Below are 19,689 nucleotides of genomic sequence, written 5' to 3'. Positions count from 1 at the left end.
TGCAATGAAGTAAATTCCAACGATATATGAAATAAATTTTAAAAACAATTTTTGTTATTATAAATTAATCATGTCTGCAATTCTGCATCGATTCTCGAATCTTATGTTGTGGTGGTGTATATTTGGTTGCATAACATAGAGATCATTATTGTTCATAATTCTCTCTTGTTGTCTTGTTACTTGTGTTTTTAAAAATGATGGAGCAAATTTTATCTACAATCATAGTAAAAAAGAAAAAACACATTTTCATAAACAGACTGACGTCATTTTTCCTAATCCATTTTTCATTGCTCCAATTAGTGAGAAGTATCTCACTCCTTTCTCAGCAACTCTTTCATATTTATCAAAACTGAGTCACAATTTAAATAATTCTGCAAATCTAAATCATGATCATGACTCAGTAGTAATCAACTCGGTGCATGTTCATCAGCTGTCTTCTGACGTGTTGCTCCGCAGATATCCACAACCAGCCGGTGCTTCCGTTGCAGAAGACATGAACTTCATTCCTTCCATATTTCACATTTGTCACGATTTTGTGCGATCTGCGAGCCGTTGGCAATCAAAAACTGTTAAATTGTCACGATGACAAGACGAAATCGAGAAAAAATCTTAACGCAAAAGTATTCAGTTATGAATGAATTTCGACGGCGTTCCGCATCGACAGACCGCACAGTTTTTACGTCCGATGATAGAATAAATTTCACCAAAATTCGTGTGATCAGAGGCGCACCTGCGAAACGCACAATTCGACGTGATGACCGTGATCAGGAGAGAGCGCGTGAAAGCAGCAACCCTTGAAAGCCCCGGAGAAAGCCTCCAACAAAAGACGAATTTCTCCGGCCTTGTGGGAATTTTCCGGGGTGGTTTCGTGCGGGAATTAATTATGTTTTGTTTTAATCGCGTGTAAGAGGTGAACTATTCGTTAGGTAATGATCGATTTCCGCTCATTTGAATGTTTCGACGTCCAGCTGACGCTCTCCCAGTAGGAAGTGTCCAATTTTTTCGAATTCGGAACTTGTTGCAAAGTATGGCTCGTTAAGGACCGTAAAAATTCGAGACCACCCCCTTGTTTTCACGCTACGTCGAACTTTGACGGCAACTAACGTGTACTTTATGTTCACGTGTTAGGGCTAATTATGGGGTTGGGGCAACAGACGGACATGAGGAAAACGGATTTGCTTCCCAATTCATTCTAACACACGAAATTTCAAGCCATTTTTCTTTCAACTGACGTGCCACAGTTTGACGCTCGCAAATGAGTGGACTTACAGCTCTCGCTGCGTCCATGTGCGTACACTTCCCACTAGTTAATAAAAAAGTACTTCTTTAGATACGCGTTGCATTTTTTCCAGGATGAGACGTAGCGAGAATCGAACGGGAAACGGTCACAAAGTGAGCCATTTTCCGGTTTGACAGGTTCACAATGGACCCAGTAGCGATTCTCATAAAATTTTTCATTTTTTCCACTTCGAATCGCATTGTGCAGGTTTCTCGGAAGTGACAACGATCGACTTAAACCGTTTCGTTTAAGCAAAACAATACAATAGACATGCTCGTGCTCTCAAATCTCGAATCATCTTTCCGTTAATTCTGTCACTGATGTTGTACAGTGTGTTCGACTCAAAGTTGGAAAGCGGTCGGTAGGTACGAGAGGAAAAAACTTTATTGGTTAATGATCGACTCGACCGAGCCACGTAATTGTGAAACGTGTAAAAACGTCTCTTGTTTAATAAGTTTCTTTGGACAAGTTGAGTTTTATTCAATTATGAGGCTGTCGGCAAGGGAAAAAGTTGGAATTTTGATGTGCATTTCGCAAGGAGGCAAGAAGTGTTTGCTTTGGTAATTACTGTCATAACTGGATGGCTCCAGGTGGGCTACTTTGTCGCCTTTTTCTGTTGCTGCTTTCGACTTTAGTCTTCCGTTAGATTTGATGGTGCCGAATTTGGACGACGTTTTTCTGATTGGTTCTTTTTGTTGGATCTCAACTGAAATAGTTTGCGACCAATGGAACAACTTTTCTGTTATTAAAGGTTGCTATAAATTACTCGAATTTTTAAAAAATTGTAAAAAAGATTTGAAACAATTTTAATAAATAGAAGTTTCTTTTACGAACAATTCCTTCTTTTTACTGTACCTACCACACCCAACTGAGATTAATGGAAAACAGATTTGTTTCTGTATTGACGGCAAAAATAAAACGATTATTTTCTTTAAGAGCAGCTCAGAAACGGATTTTCACTTATTTCTTCAGAACAAAATGCATATTAAAGAGAAACATTAGACTAAATGAATTGGCAAAAAATTCGACAAAATCCCCCTTGACACTCGTTAATTCTAATTTAGCTAGAGAATGATATCTATTATTTTAATACATACATCTAATTCCTATTTTTCTAACGTTTTCGTTATCCCTTTATAAAAGTAATAATTGTAAATTATAATCGTAATTATTAGGTACATACTTTGAGGTTACACGCTATCAAAATCTGTCAAACATCAAAAACGTCAAATGAGATTAAAAAGAAAATAACAACTGATTTGAGAGTTTTATAAATGTCTTACTTTGCGAGACATTTTTAATAACACGTTCAAATTTTAGCTGCGAGTTTGCATACTTTCAAGGACATTAAAAATGACAGGCGTTGGCAGAAATAGCCAATAGATATCATTAAATTCCCTCAATTTAGTAAAATTTTATATTTGCAAACCTAAATCATCAGGTCGTGGTTCTTTGATTAAAAAACAGACTTCATGTATTAAATAGAGTTGGCTCCTAGGGGCGTTTTTCGATTAATAATTGGCTACACTTTTATTGTCAAATTTGTTGTTAGGTATCTGCGTTTATATAAATAAAATATTAACAAAATGTTTCTAGAGTGAAAATAAAATACATATGTATAAACATTATGTTAAACTAAAATCCATTCAAAAATCAAGAAAACACCACCTGTTGCTTTAGGTTGGTAAAATTTAAAAAACCCTAGGTAGTTATTTTTTCATACTTACTATGTTGTAACTACATAATTAACTATAAATTATGACATTTATTTGATTCAGAATAAAATTCAATTGCTGAATACTGCTCTGCACGTTTCATTTATTTGTTAATTCTTATTATTTTTACTTAAACATGGCCAGAAAAACAAGAGACTTAATAAACACTTAACCTCAAAATTACAATTCTAATCAAATTTTACACTAGACAGCGTTTCCGATAGTAATTATCAAGGAAAATGGGACGTTGGTGGTTTTTTGATTTTTGAATGGACTATATTTAGATTTACTTGCATTAAATTTTGTGAAAACCAGACTACCAACTCAAACACTCCCCTAGGAACCAGGATCGAGACTACTTTTTCTTATAAGTATGCCACTCTAGCATGTAAAGATAGGGAAGTGTAAAAAATAATAAAGCCGAGAAAAGAAAATCTTTTCCCACTTATGGTACCTGAACGCGATGTTGCCAAACTTCCACTTTGCCGACCACAGAATTTGGCCGCAACGATTTCGACGATTCATAAAAATTTTAAATCGATATTTATGCTAAAGAGAATGGAACATCATTCTCCATTAATTTACAAGCATTTACATGATTTTTATCTTGAGTTTATCTTCTTTAACCGCCTGTTAAAAGCTTCATGTTTATTGATTTATTACTAAACTAGGACATGAGATTTTGTTAAAACATTTTTTAATGCATTGTAACTATCAAATAAAAATCCGATCTTATCTCTTACTGTAAACAACATCTGGATTGTAAAAACAAAATTATAATTGTTAGGTTGTTAATTCATTAGTTATTTTCATATTACAGGGTTGGTATTCACAATGTTTCAAATTATTCATTAGTTTAAATTTGGCATTGTCAAATAAATTGCAAATGAAAATCATGTTTTGTTGAAACGAAAAAATGAAAAATTTTATTAAGGGTTTTATTGTGTTTTATCTATATTATTTTATCGAGGACGTCACAGCAAATGTACAATTGCGGACACGGAATTTCGTACATCAGTCTCATTTCACTGGCAAAAGTTGTGAAATGGTCTTCAGTAATAGATGCTCACTTTTAAGATTTGACATAGGTATCTACCTATAGTGAAATTTTTTTAATAAACAATTGTCAGTGTCAAAATGAAGTAAAAAACCATACTGTACCACCCTAAAATTTGGACATATGGACCAGCTGTATAACAATTTGACACCAAATCATGGTTAAGGTTATGTTCACTTCACTTCCCGTACCTTTCTTCCGTGAATTCATTTTCAAAACAAATTTAATGAGAAATCAGGAGAAACCTTTTCGAATTTGAAATAAACTCTCGCTCGTTAGGGCGCAGGCTCAGTTACACAAAAAAATGTTGACACTCAATGTGACCAATCGTATTATCATGAAAATCACAGTTTGGCTCATACCAACAAGACAACGTTTTGACAATTGTTTATTAAAAAAATTCAACTATATACTCCGTACTCTGATAGATTGTACGTTTTTTGACAGAAGAAAGACCCAGAAAGTAGTGTGGCGGGAATTAATCTGCAGGGATACAACGGTTTTCTACATAACGTGAAACAATTGAGATGGAGAGTTTAGTATTTTTCACTGCTTTATGTTTTGGAACTAGAATTTAAAAACGTACAATCTACCGGGTGATCAAGAACGACTCTTCAAGTTGGCAGTACAATTAAGAAAATGTTTTAATTCGGTTATCTATAACCAGTGTCCGGACGAAATCGTAAAGATAAGCCATCAAGAACCGAAAGTTACTCCTGTTATACGATTTAAAATACAATTCAGTGTTACCAACTTAAACAGTCCTTCTTGATCACCCGTATCACCGTACGGAGTTTACCTGCTATTTTGTATTTGTTTCCAGTTTTGTATCATGTAACTAGATAGTACTTTTTGGAATACTAAGCATTTCCGAAATACGCCCGTTTTGGAAAAGAGTTATTATTTTAACTTTAGGTATTGAAGTTAGAAAATTGGAGGCATTCTGACAATTCTGACAGATTAAAAACAACCTTCAAAATTTAATTCAAAACATCGGTCATAATGACAATAAAGCATGAACCACATCGTTCTTTTTTTGTGATTTTACAGTAATTAACAGTTAGTTGCAAAAAAAACGGGAAATGAAAATTTTCCTAATGTAAATTTGGTTTTGTCCATTTGTCAATCGATTGTCTACTTGACAATTCCTATCAAGTAATTTTTAAAAGGTGATTGAATTTTGACCAAAATTCTAACCTATCTTTCGTAATATGGGGTTTCACACCATGACAGAATTGTAAAAATGTCTCAATTTTATTCTGACAGTTCCCGTTTTTTTGTAACTAACTGTAGAACCTGGAGTCCTGACAAATGTTTTTAATAATTTCAATGGAAATGTTCAGTCCTGTTTCTAATAAAATGGACATCGTTTCGAATATTTTCTCTAATCACTTATTTCTACATGTTTGTTAAAAGTTTTTTCTTTTTTCAATTAATTCGCGTTTCCGCGCCTCTCTTTCTGAGGGCATACGCCTATGTCTGCTGTTGTGCTGTTAAACACGGAACTGTCAGACTGTCACCAGAATGACCAACGTGTGCATTGCCAACCTAAGAAAAAACGTCACAACCTTTTAAAGTCACTTGGTCTATTTCATTGCAGCAATTGAGGATTAAAAACATCGAAACCATCAGGACAAATAAATATATTTCAGTGGTGTCGTGAGTCCACGAGAGTTTATGTCAAGTTGTCACCATCCCAACTCTCGTTTTCATTCGTCGAAATAAAAATGACAACAATTGAGACAGGATAGATGTCCTCATTTCAGGTGTAAGTACGACTCCTTTATCGGTGTCGTGTGATCGTTCCTATTAAGACAACAACAGAAAAACTCTTTTCGTCGCAATTAAATGTGTCGGATCACGACACCTTAAATTGTGCCATTTCAGTTTTGACAGCTCCACCCTCGGCTCGCACCAGTCCACGCACGCCACCATAAATTATGCATTCAAGAAATGCGAGAAGTATCGCCGCCGCCGTCGCCGCCCCACTGAATAATAAATCGAAGCGGTCGTCGATTCGAATCGGACCGAGTCCGCATTAGGCATTCATTGGTGTCCGAAATCGGCACGCGCTTCCATCCGCCACGGCCAACCCTTCCGACCGTTGTCGGTGAGAAAACGGCGAAAACCCCCGTTTCGACCCTCCGTACCTGCGGAGACTGTTTGCACAAACAGTCCAAACATATTCAAATGTGGAGAGTCCTCGACGTCAGTCATCGAGTTCATCCGACACCGTCGACGTCTTCTCCTTTGTCATCCACGGTTCCATTGTGACGATCGCATGCTAACGAGGACCCCGCAGCTGAACGACCCTCGACCGTCACCTCTTTAGGACGTCATTAAAGCGGGACGGTCCCGAAGTGGATGCCGGAGCAATTAGGGGGGCGGCAGGGTTCAATACGCAATTTGCAATTTCACATTACAATCGGGTGCGTAACGCGGACGCGATTCAAAAGCAATTCGAAACGTCCGCCCGACGATTTCAATAAGGTCACGCGGACGCCGAAGGATAATCGGAAGAACTGCAGGACGTGCGGCGCTAAGGGAACACGAGCCGGGGGTGGAAAAAGCACCGCTCGAACAGTAAAAATCGATGGAACGACGACGAAAGTAAGTTCATTAAATTTGTCGCTCAATTAGCATCGTGTAGTAAGAAAATAAATTGTTTTTCGATAGAAATTGTCTTGCAAGACCGTGGAAGTGGTTAGTGCGTGCAGTTGAGCATGCCTAGGTTATTAAATTTTATTTTATGGATAATTAATGGCAAGATCGGAAAGGTCTAATATCTGGTGATCACTAAAAATTACACAAATTACTGAATCTAAGGGAAAAACATTATTCCGTTAATAATTCCGTAATTGCCAACGAAAAATTGCGTTACATTTTTTCAGATGTTCTGACGGAAGAAGTTCGACCAATTCATTTGGGTTCAGATTAGGTATAATATTTCATGATAATTAAAAAAAAAAAATCAAATTTGACTAAAATTTTTCCAAATTTGTCCCTAAAATGCATTCACGTTGTTTTGGCATAATGGCAGGCCATGGAAATTTTGCATTTAATTTGGTAGTAAAGCTGTCTATTGAATTAGGTTATATTTTTCTAAGTTTGAGGTTATAAATAGTTTTACTAGTTTGCTAGAAGAATAGTCAGACATCGCGGGAAATTCAGCAACATGTTATGTTCATTTTGACAGGTCCGGCACTTTAGTGACGGAAATCAAACAGTGTACCCAACGTTAAAAAAATAAATCATGGCATCCCATTATGCCAAAACAACGTGAACAGTGTTTAGCCAGAATTTTTCTCATTTTGTCTCTGCCACTGCATAGACAGCCATGGAGGGAATGTAGTTTCTCCAAATTATTTTTGATTTTTGCATATCAAACGGGACTATACTTTATAAATCCTCTCAATTTTGCTGTTTTATGGTGATAATTTCACTTTTAAAGCTTTCCCTTTACAGTAGCTTTCCAAAAAGACCCGCAGGCATCACAAGTGTCCACTCTGTATTTACGCGACACTTCTTCAGACCCCGTCACAGTTCCGAGAGCGCTCCTTCCGCGTTTCTTGCCTCCATTCAAAAACACAAACACTTCGTGACTTCTAATCCGCCGTGAGACTGTCCTGTGCACCCCGACCACAAAAACCCAAATCGATTCCACTTCTTCGTCTTCTTTCCAGGAAAATGACGTGGGGTAGTAACACTCAGAATAATCCTGCAGCAGTGGGATCGAGTGGGCAATAACATCGAAGTGGAGTCTGTCAAATGTTACGAGATCCTCTAGAACTTCTTGATTCAGAGGAAGTTAATACCGCGAGCATTGGATGTCTTCAAAGAACCAATCAAGAACACCGAAAGCCAACCACGAAGGCAGACGCAACCGCGGTTGCAGAACTGGTTTCGAATATATGATTTGTGTTTTCGATTTTCATGTTGTGTCAAAGTAACAAAAAAAATATGTTTGTTTCTTTTCTTTCAGAGTAGAAATTTTTGTCGTTTTTTGTAAGACAAAGAATCTATTCAGCAGTTGTGTATTGGGTGTTCATTTAAATTTATCCTCAAAGTTGGCCTTGAAGAGTCGAGTGTGAACACACCACGGATTACAGATCACGGATCAGCTGTTTAAATCTAACCTCAATTTTTGCGTTGTTTGTGTTTTTACTTTGCAGACTGATGAGTGGTGTATTCACAATTGACGCTTCAACACCAACTTTGAGGAGAAATTTAAATGAACACCCGATATTGTATAGTACAGTAACGCAATGCATTGTAGATGGCAATTTTCACAGCCACCTACGATTAAAAAAGCAATATCCCTTTGCCGACCTCGAAAACATTACGGTGGTAATGCTTCCGGTTTAAAAGCAATGAAAGTTTCTATAAAAAAAACGTTAAAACAAAAGTGTCGAAGGACAAACGGTCAATGAGAGAATTATGTGGCATGACTGTGATGAATTTTTTTGAAAGATGGAAACTGTGATTTTTTACTAAATCTTGAATAAGCAAAAAGATGGTGCTTGGTGAAGAATATTTGTGGGTTATTATGAGTTAAATACTCAAATTAGTCCCTGAAAATACCTAGTGGTTTCAAAAACTCTACAGACGTCACGTAATAATGACTGTACTATAGTAGGAGACACACCAAACAATTATTTATTATCTTTGGTGTTTTTCACATTTAACCAAGCTTTCAAAATTTTCCAAAAATTAATTGTCAACTGGTTAACATCTTGGGATTATTTTTAGCAAATCAAGCACAACTCTGATGAAGCAATTTACGCTTGAGAAGCCAACTACAGTTTCAGTGCAGTCGCTTTACAACCCATGACACTGACCGACTTCTGCTAAATTTGAATTGTCACACCGAATACCACTGTCACCTACAACTTCTGTTGCTCATTTAACACAACACAAACAAAATATTACCCCCACCTCACTCTTCCAGTTTTAACGTCATCACCTCGTTCTCTCAGAATTTTCCGATTTACAACGTTAATAAACAAAAATGAGTTTCGAGAAAAGCATTACCGGAATTATCCCAAAATAGCAAAACTTCCAAGAAAACTGGAATAATCACTCTCAGATTTTGCATAATGCTAATTAAATATTTCTCCTGGCATTGTTTAATGTTTAATTTATGTTATGACTCATTTGCATTTGTAATTTATACATTGACGTTTCTGGAAGTCCATTTACAGTTGTACTTCTGACAAATGTTAATTCAGTTTACTGCTGGAGCAGCTCAAGGTGACATCCAAGATCAGTCTTGTTCGGCGTGTTCTCAAAGCAATAATTTGACACTTTGTGAACGAATTCTCTTTCGCCGCCGCCTTCGTTGTTGAGGTTTCTCCTAGGTGTGCTCTCGTAAAAAATCCAAACCATAAATAACGAATCCCTTAACTGCAACAAAGTGTGTTATTATGACAGTAAAAAATACATAAACAAACCACAATCCGAACTTGAACCGAAATAAACTCGGGTGGAGATGCATATTTGCGGTTCCCATTCAATAATTCAATCCGAAGAGGCAGACAATCAGCGCCATTGCGGTCATCCACCAATACTGACAGAACACGCTCTTGTAATGTAGAAAGTGGAGAAAAACTCTAATGCGGCCCGAACGTGAAACAATAATCTCGCCACGATTGATTTGCTTTAAACAAAGAATCTCCACCGGACCGTTAATTGCATTTTGGACGGACATTTTTTCAGAGGCTCTTCCAGCAACTGCTCCTGCATCATCTCATTGTGACCAAAAGTGTTTTTAAAAATGTCCCAGAACTTGCCAAAGCAAGCCAATAGATAAAAGAATCAAGGTAGAGTGAAAAATAAAAAAAAAAAATAAGAATTTTTTTTTGAAGTAGGTTTAAATCCCGGTAAAATTTGGAAAATGTAAACCCTTCGTGTACTAACACTTTTGAAATGTTAATTAGTGTTAAAATCACTCCTGAAGTGCGCCAGCACGCTGCACGTATGTACATGCATAGATTAGCATTACTATTATTGTTGTTTTATCCTCGGTCGGCAGGAACAGGTGTACCACCCCTCGCATGCAAATCGCGCTGCGGAATTAATTATCGGCGGCGTTGATTAAATCCTCCGCTAAAACATCTGTTGGACAGTATATCACGTACACAAGTGTCAAAGCGTGTTCATAAAGACGTGACACGTGATATCGCAACAGTTTTCATTGCCGCCTATGCATATTAGGGATGAATGTCGCGCGAAAAGGGGTGCGGGAGCTACACTTGTCGCTTAACGTTAGATAATGGAAAAGGGCGTGACGTGTTAATTATTCAGCGATAACGCGATTTGCATAATTTAAAAGTGTTTTGCATATATTTTCGATTGTCGGATGGACGCGGCCGGCTCGCCGATTTTATATGGTACATTTTACTGAATGATTTATCGACTGTAATTAAAATATCGACGATCGATAGGGGGCCGTGGATATTTGAAATGGTCCTTCGAGCCGGATCGCGTGCGCGGCGGCTGATTCTAACACAGTTCGTCGTGTTTATAGATTGTTTTTGTAATGAGGAGACAAATACATCTTCTTTTTAAAAATTCAACTGTTGTATTTCCACTGCGCGCATTTTACCTCTTCTTCGATCCGCCCCAAAAATAATTGTTTGAACTGGAATAAATTTAAATTTCAATGGGGGTAGCTTGTAGATCTGCGATAATCTAAAAACCGTGAAATATAGCGACAAGGCCAAGATTAGAGTTGTTTGTTTAACGGGGCCGAATTTCACCCTTTGATCCTAACCTAATAGTAAGGGTCGCGCCATATAATTGCTATAATTCCATCAACAAACATTCCGTATATCCGGCGAGCGGCGAATTTAAATAAAGACGTACCCTGTGCCCATAATGCGCGCAACCCTTCTTCAAACATTATTATTCAAAGCCCTGATAAATCGTGGCAGATATCGACGGCTTCGCTACCTCCACAAAGTGAACCCCACGTCCCCTCGTCCGGTTTTATTAAATTAATTCCGACCTAAAGCGGTTCAAATTACTCGAATTAGGAACGTTTGATATAAAAATAAGTGAAGTAAACGAATGAGAAGAAATTAAAATGTCGCATGCAGATCACGGAACCGAAATGTTTTTTCGTCGCTCGTGTGATTGTTGGACTCGCTGCACACTGGAGGTGAAAAGATGTACATAATACCTTGCCATGTAAGGTTTTGTAATGTGGAAGAAAAAAACTTAGAGAAAGGACAACAATAAAAAAACAAAGAGTGTAGAAAAAGGATCATAACAGTAGGTACATCAGAATATACTTTTTGAATCAGCTTCGTACATTTTGCAATTGATTTAAACAATGTGCATGTCAGGTGAACCAACTGATTCAAAAACAAACAAAATACAATAGACCCATCGAGTCAATTCTCACGAAAAAAAATCCCATTTAGCAATTTTTAGTCTGCGTGATCGAATCGAAAATCAATACGACCTGCCCCGGCGGTAATTGAAAACCGAACAGGTCCGTCGTAATTACACGTTACGAGCAACTATTTACTCCCTCATGATCGTAGCCAGCTGAGCGTGAAACAATGATCGTCCTCTCGTCGTATCAAATCACCCATGATCAGTGACGCGAGGCGTAATGTAATCCTGCAGACGGACAGGACCACACCTGATCCACCAGGCTACAGTGACTCACGTGTCAAATGTCTTTAACGTCACCCCCGGCCAGTTATCGATTGTTGCGAATTGTCTTTTATCGTCGACGTTATCGGAGATGTTTTTTACGCCGGTCGTGCGTCCGAACGTTTAACATAACAAAAATGCGGAATCCGGAAGGGTAGTGGGGTCATTACGACGGCGATAATCCTTTGGTAATCGAGTGTGCAGGGGCGATCCATCATTTTTATTTTGCCGAAAATGATGCATCATCGTGGCGAGGCAAAAAAAATGACGGAGATTGCTTTTGCGACAGGCGAAAATGTCAACTGTCAAAGCGCAGTCCACCGCGATTTGACACTTTTCATCGTGTTTCGCTCTAAACTCTGTTCCTCGGCAATAAATGTGTTCAATTTTGTTTCTTCTTTCCTAACTACATTTTTTTCTGCTTCTCTTATTTGTATTATTACATACATACATATTTCAAGAAATTTTTTTCTTAGATAACAGGCGTGTTTTTAAATTTGGCATCGAAGAAATGAAACTGCAGATTAAAAACAGAAAGAACGCAAAATGTGAGGTTAGATTTAAACAGCTGTTGACTACATTGTCAGTTGAAATGTCATTAGTGTCATTTAGTATTTTGTTCTAAACGCTGAACAGTAACATCGATACTTGACGAATAAGTAGACTTTGCCAAAACTCCAACAAATAAGGTCTATGGTAAACCCAATCACCATTTTCTGCATTCTCAATTCGAAAACAGAAATCTGCCAAGAATCTCCTAGATTGCAAACTATTTTTTTTTAAATTCTATAAACGTCAAATTTGACAAGTGACAGTTTATTATGTCACCCCATGTTTTCTATGGCCGCCCTTTTTCACTTTTCTGTTGATCATATACAGAGTTATTCAGATAAGAATACGAATTTACCTGAGGGCAGTAGGCAACCCAAAAATCATCAGTCGGTGATATCTTTTCGATATTTATAATATAAATAAAACGTGTAATCAAGCTACTTAAAAATGTTTGAAGTTTTCTTGACATTTTACGTTTTACTGGGCTTTGGCCACAGCACGAGAATTATGAAGAAACTGACAAGATGTCAGTCTCGTGATGCTATTATTTGAGATAACGTTGATTGAAAAAAATATTTAATTTAATAGGAAGTAGGTTATCAACGTGGCAATGGAAGGCGTATTTTGGGCTGCCTATGGCCCTCAGGTAAATTCGTATTCTTGTCTAATATGTAGTACGATTTGTCATCAAGATCTAAGATACTAAGACAGCGAATGATTGAACAGTTTGAGAATCGCCGATTCCGGGAATTATCAGAGCAGACAGACTTTGAAAACGACGCACCATAAATCTGAATAATTCGTTCGACACGATTGCCAAATAATTTCTCAGTCTAATTTCCCCATTTGAATCTGTGAAAGAGCATTTTAAACAATCTGAATCACTTTCACTCCTGTCACAGTGACTTGCCTTGTCACCTCCGATTTGATCGCATCGCTTGAGCCCCGCTCACTGCGATTAACTTAATTACAATTCATCCTGGGCATCAGAGGTATTATCTGGTCGCGTGGCCACCCATGCTGCCACGTGCACGTCTGCTAATCCCAGGTTAATTGGACAGCCTCAGCCCGACCTCGCCGTACCTAGTCCGCATATTTTTTTTCTCGTTTATGATTATTTTTCACCGCTAGGCCTCCCTCTTCTGCATCCACCCCTCAACCGTCCCGCTCCTTTGTCGAGTCCTCCTACACTGACAGGACTAATTATGTACAAATGGGTCGATGCCAAATTGCAGATATTTAACAACGTTCGTGATTATAGGTATTGTCGACGGAGGGGTCGGTCACGTTCGGAAGTCAATATAACAATAAGCAGTCGGCGGTGATTGAATTTTCGAAATTGATGCGGTTTGGCCGGATCGGGGCCGTTTGATGACCGCAGATATTTACGGCCGCATTTTCATAAATTACAATATTTAAATCGGTATTCGAGGCTCTACCCTGAATGTTAACTAATCTCGGCGGATAAATAAACTATTTTTAATGTTTAATTATTGTCTGTGGGCTAATTGTTATGAGTCGTCAGGTTCGCTATTGAGGTTATCGCCAGTACCCGTGGATATTTTATGCTGCTCGTGATGCCTGTAAGAATGACTAATCGATTGTTGTTTAATTTTTTTATCGACGATAATGCATTGTTTGTTGTTGGACGGGGAAAAGTTAGCGCCGCATTTAAATTGGCATGTGCCACCACATGTTTAATTCTTTTCACGTTCTCTCAACAGAAATTTTATAAACTGGAAAGATCTCGAAACGAAAAAGCACACCTGCTTGGTGTTGATCTGGATGCAAAGAAAGCATTGTTAAATTATAGAGGTAGGTACAAATTACAAAGAAAGAAGGAATGAAAAATGAAGAAATCTATATTAATAACATAATTACATAAATATGTTTGTTTTATAATACAAAAATTTCCGATAATATTGCGGAATCTGGAAAAGTGCCCCGAATGCTTGCAGCGTTTCCACGTTTCCACGCAAGGGAAATCCTCTCGAAAAGGAATTTCTTTGATTATGAATCGCCTGATTCCGCGATAAGTCGGTTTCCGATGACATTAATGAAATCAATGGCTTCTTTGCACCAAGGGCCTAAGGTTTCAAATGCTAAACCTTTAAACACGTAGTGTTTAAATCAAAGGGAAGAACATTTTTATTTTAAAGTGAATCTAGCAAAGAACAGAAAAGTATTGGCAGCAATAAAAATCGCCGTTTGCAGTTCTTGTTAATCTATCGGGTGTTCATTTAAATTTCTCCTCAAAGTTGGCCTTGTGAACGCACCTCTTCTCAGTCTGCATAGTCAAAACACAAACAACGCAAAAAGTGAGGTTAGATATAAACAGCTGCTCCGTGATCCATAATCTGTGGTGCGTTCACAATCGACTCTTCAACGCCCACTTTGAGGATAAATTTAAATGAATACCCGATATAATTCATTACAATCAAAGCATGGATAAATTTTATTTTGACAGTCCAGGAGTCCAAATATACAGGGTGTCTCGCTAAGACTTTCGAGCCTAATATCTCGATTATTTGCCAACGGATTTTTATGAAATTTAAAATGGAGATATTTTAGATCGTTAAGTTTAGTAATAATAAAATTACCTCAAGTTAAAAAATGTAATTTTAACACATGTTTCCTTTATCGAAAATTATGCGCGATTATTATTAGATTGTTAAACATTAAAAAATTTGGGTCTACACAAACAATTAAGTAAATCACTTGTCTGATTCAACGAAAAGATTAGATTTCGTCGTTAAAAATTTAATGTAAAATTTGAAGGTGTTTGAGCAGTTACCTTTTGAAACAATTGATGATTAATTCCCAAGCAACATTTTGTACACCCTTTAAAGTCTGTCAAAATTGAGCGCGCTTTATTAGAAACGTCAAATTGTGAAAATTTATTGAAAAAAAAATAGACTAAAGCGGCAGAAATTTCAATATTGTTGAAAAAGGAAAAACATTTTTTCTATAGAGAGTGTCGTAAGAACTTCAATGACACAGTTAATTTTCTCGTGGAACACTATCCAAATGTAGGCTTTACAAAATGTAAGGTTAAGAGAGTCGTCAATTTATTTGAAGACACAGGAAGCGTACGTGAACTAAATTACCTTGCTAAAATATCCTGATCGTGTTTTAGTCCTTTATGGAAGAATTAAAGCATCCAGTATAATAAATTACGTCCAAATGTTGTCTTTAACTTTGTAAGTGTTTGTAAGGTTAGCAAGATAAACGTCAAATATGTCACCTGCGCTTCTGCGAAAAGGGATGACCAAAATTCTGCAAAATTGCGCGTTTGTTTCATACGCGTCTACGTTTTTGCATTTGCAGCCACGTTTAACACAGTTTTTTGCTTTTTTCTTGCAAACCAGACGTCTTTCAAGGACGAGTTTTTCCCTGCAGCATTTTTTATTGACGATCAATTTTTTATGTAAATCTTAATTGATTCAACATTTTAAAAAAACATGTAAAAATTACGTTTTTAAGACTTGGGTGATTGCATTAATGGGATTTTATTCATCACCGTCTAAAATATCTGCATTTTAAATTTCATAAAAATCCGCTGAAAAATAACTGAGTTATTAGGCTCGAAAATCTTAGCTGAGACACCCTCTGTATAAGGAGTGTTCAGATATACATATTTGTGGTCAAACAGGCATTGGTTCTTCCCTCTTTTCCAAACGTAGCTAGCTTCTCAATTCCAATTATATGTACCTTCATTTTTTTCAACAATTCTTGAAATTCGCATCGATTGTTGTCCACTCTTCCACGCTTCCCGTTTCCCGTAATACTTGACAGCGGATGATAATGAAAACAAAAGCAATTCACCTGGCCACTACACAACAAATTTTTTGAACACGCGTTACCTGTTTAAAATGAAATGTTAAATTTAAAAAGCTCGCGACAAAATTGAATCGAAATCGGTGTGGGACGGGTGTGAAAGTCGCCCGTTCGTAATAAATACAAAAGCCCTATTAAAGCTCTAATAATAGCCCCGACACCTATCATTCGTCCGTGTTTGAAAACACTTCTCCGAACGTCATAATAGAGCTAATGTGAAAACGGAAAAATATCCGGATTAGTGTCGCATCAACACGGTCGTGACAAAGGGCATATCGTATCACCTCACCAGTTCAGCTGTGCACCAATAATAATCCCCAAATTACATGTCCGCCTTATCTCGAAAACTCTTTGTTTTGACTACTACAAGTCACTCTCTTTCCTTCCGGCTTTATTTTTAGTTAACGATCACTCGGTGAATGCAAACTTTGACACTTTTCTCTTGGGACAAACGTCACGAATAAATCTCACACTAATGGCCCACCGGAAGCGAGATAATTCATTAACACTTTATCGGCTTCCGTGGCGATAACGCACGCCACTGGATAGGTAAGAAGCCGAAACGACAAAGTGGCGTGGGAATCGATTTCCAAATTTGCAAATCTGTTTCCGTATTTTGATCGCAAGCTTCCAGTTGGCAAACACTCCCTCCTAGGTACCAAAACAATAAAAACGTAACGCTCAGTAACAAAAATTAAATTTAACACACCTCACTTCACTCCATTCTGCCTGAGCGATTTTAAATTCTAACGTTTAGCGAAAAAGGCTGCAACCCTTTGGGGGCCATTGTGGCGGCGCAATGTTTCGGAAAAATCACACCGATTTAATTATGTTCTTGGCGTGCCACCCAAGAAGGGTCGATGGGGAGAGTGATGTAATAATTTCAAGGAAAATCACCGACACATGGCGATAATTTTAGGCGTTTCGTGTAAAAGGGTGGAATGAGCATTGTATTCCATCGAGACACAGTTTTTATTTTATGTCCTTTATGGGGTCGGTACACACCGTACATAATTTTTAGAAATTGGGAGTCGAACGGAACGGATTTCGTCGAGATATGTCCGAAAAAAGGGATGGGGTTGGGGTGGACGAGATAAATTATGTCGTATACACAGAAATAACTCTAACATTTAAATTAATATCACAATTAACGACGACAGGGCCGGTGCCGGCTTAGGTCATCCTCCTCTCGCTCCTGGAACAAGAACAGACCAGATCATTATCCTTCCGGACAAATCCCAAAACGTAATTTAAACAGCTCAGGCGGCATTTATTACCTGTTGGGTGATCGTAAGTCACCCTCGTCTCGCACAAAAGCTCGTTTCCACCCCGAAACTGTCCGAACAGCGTCAATTCTGTTTGCATTCAACACAACTTCTTGATGGCAAATTCGCTTTTGTCGGACGATTTAAAATATCGCCCTTCCATTCACAAATTCGGACAACTTTAAACATATCAATTTCGGTCCCAGCGGACCAGACGAGCCGGCCCCCTGGCCCCACGCCGGAGCCCTCCACGCGACCTCTGGCCCTCTGGAGGGCTCAAAAAACCTTTCAACATTGTCAAAGTGTCACTACTTAGCGAATACAGTAGCTTCGACGGCATAAAGGACGCGTTTCAAAGGGAACCTGATGGTGATTTTACCTGGCCTGACAAGGGCTAAATGTACCATGTGACAAAACGAAAAATTCGAGATCATGTTTGTAGATCGGATGATAATGGAATGGAATGGATTTGTTTCCGAGGACGGAAAAAATCCTAGGGGAGAGGGGCCTCGTTTGCATTTCGGGTCGGATTCGATGCGCTTTTTGGCGAAACCTTTGACATATATTAACTTGTAAACAGATGTCACGAATTATTTGGAGCCGTTTCACAAAAGCTTGACACCGGATTATGCAAACGACGTTCGCACGAGATGCTTCCAAAACCAAGACATAACAATCACGTTGGCTGCACTGATTGCAAACACCCCAGAGCTTTTATGAGTAATTATTACAAATGTCGCCCCAAATCTCTCCATTTATGGACCCAGCTATCCAAACAAGCTCCAAATCCCCAAATATTGACCCACCCTGATCACCGATAAATTAGTTTTTTCTGTCGCCGCCATCAAGCTCAAGTTGACTCAAAGTTGACACCTACCTCGGAGGTCCGTGGCACCGCGACGACACCGGTCCGTGATGTCCGTGGTGTCCTCCGTGAAGGTTGGTGGACATCCTCAACTGCAACAATAAATCCCAGTCAGCTTCGGCAATTTGAGTGGATTGGCTGTGCCGGAACGGATCTAATAGACGGCGAGAGGAGGTCGCCCTTTAATTTGCGAGGGTCGCGCCCCCCGATGCCACCCTCGACGCTCGTTAGAGCGAACGCTGCGCTCGCTGTTGTACAACAAAAAAGCTGTCACGAGTATGTTATGCATATTGCCGAGTTTATTGTCATTGTCGTGTCGGCCCGATTTCCATCTATGCGCATTCCTGGCACGTCTGCGATCGCTTTTAATGAGTTAGTTTTATTGATTGATTGATTGATCGACTGACTGGTGAGTGACGGAGGGTGAGTAATGGCACCGGGGATCGGAAAATCTTCGTTCTCTTGGTAAACGTTGTGGTGACAGTTGTGAACTGTCAGACTGCAATGCAGCCAACTCGACGAAATTAAAAAACTAAATCGACCCGAAGAAGTGGCTAAAAAGTCGTCCGCGGTCAAGCGTTCGCTCGATTTTCTTCAAATCCGTGAGAAATTCTTCGAAAACCAAAAGTCCGACGAGATCACTCTCGTTTGTACGTCTGTCGAGTAAAAACGGTGGATCGAAGAGTCGCCTCCGTGTCTAAAACGTTTCTTTTTATTCCGTTTGAATGTTTATTTGACATTCCTGAAATGGAAAAAGTACAAAACGTCAAACGGTCCACGGTCCGTAAACAGCGACACGGATTTGTATACCACAGCTGTCCATTCCGCTTTCTTGCTGGTCACTGTGTCGAAAAAAATCGACAGGTCGCGGATTGGGAAGCGTCTTCTGCGGAAAGAACGTTTGCTTTTGAGGAATCGGCGAAAAAGCGAGATCAATCAGTGCACGGCTAGTTTGACAGTCAAGGTTGACGTTTTGGTGGGATTTAGCGGACGGTTGGTACCGGTCGGGTTAGTGACAATTGTCAAATGTCAAAATGACAGACAAAATTGATTCATTATCGTGATTAACACATCAGTGCCCTCCGTAATAAATCCAAATTCCCCTGAAACGTCTAAATATTATATGAAATCTATCATGGCTCTTGAGCGTGAATAGCCCCATTGAGCGGCCCTTTAATAAATCATCTGTCGAAAGTCTAGTATTATGTTATTACAGTTATTTGCAGCGATTCTGCATCCTGTTTAGTCAAACAAACGCACAAAAGCCTCTGCACCGGTCAGTTTCACACACAATGGCCCCAGACGGGCCTACATCCCTCGCCCTCCCGGATCAATAACTCATCGAGACGGGGCCACAAGTGCAACACGTTGTCGCTTCCCGAATCGTCGAAAAATCCCCAAAAAATCGCGACCTCTCGGCACCAGGGGGGTCGGCTCCGGGGGGCTCCCTCCTCGAT

At 38.8% G+C, this 19,689-nt stretch overlaps 1 protein-coding gene across 1 annotated transcript in view; it reads right to left on the bottom strand.

Annotated features, from left to right (window-relative positions):
* Positions 1 to 17,056: 17,056 nt before the first annotated feature.
* Positions 17,057 to 19,689, bottom strand: part of LOC138130661 (protein big brother-like) — a 31,849-nt gene continuing 29,216 nt past the window's right edge. The window contains exons 4-5 of the mRNA XM_069047267.1: positions 18,245 to 18,324; positions 17,057 to 17,297 (exon numbers count right to left, since the gene is read on the bottom strand). Coding sequence (XP_068903368.1) covers positions 17,276 to 17,297; positions 18,245 to 18,324 — 102 coding nt within the window. The 3' untranslated portion in view covers positions 17,057 to 17,275. The remainder of the gene's footprint in view (positions 17,298 to 18,244; positions 18,325 to 19,689) is intronic.

This window comes from Tenebrio molitor, chromosome 5 (genome assembly GCF_963966145.1).
Source record: "Tenebrio molitor chromosome 5, icTenMoli1.1, whole genome shotgun sequence".
NCBI classification, from domain to species: domain Eukaryota; kingdom Metazoa; phylum Arthropoda; class Insecta; order Coleoptera; family Tenebrionidae; genus Tenebrio; species Tenebrio molitor.
The sequence above is the reverse complement of the archived record's forward strand: the minus strand, read 5'-3'. Positions and strand labels throughout refer to the sequence as shown.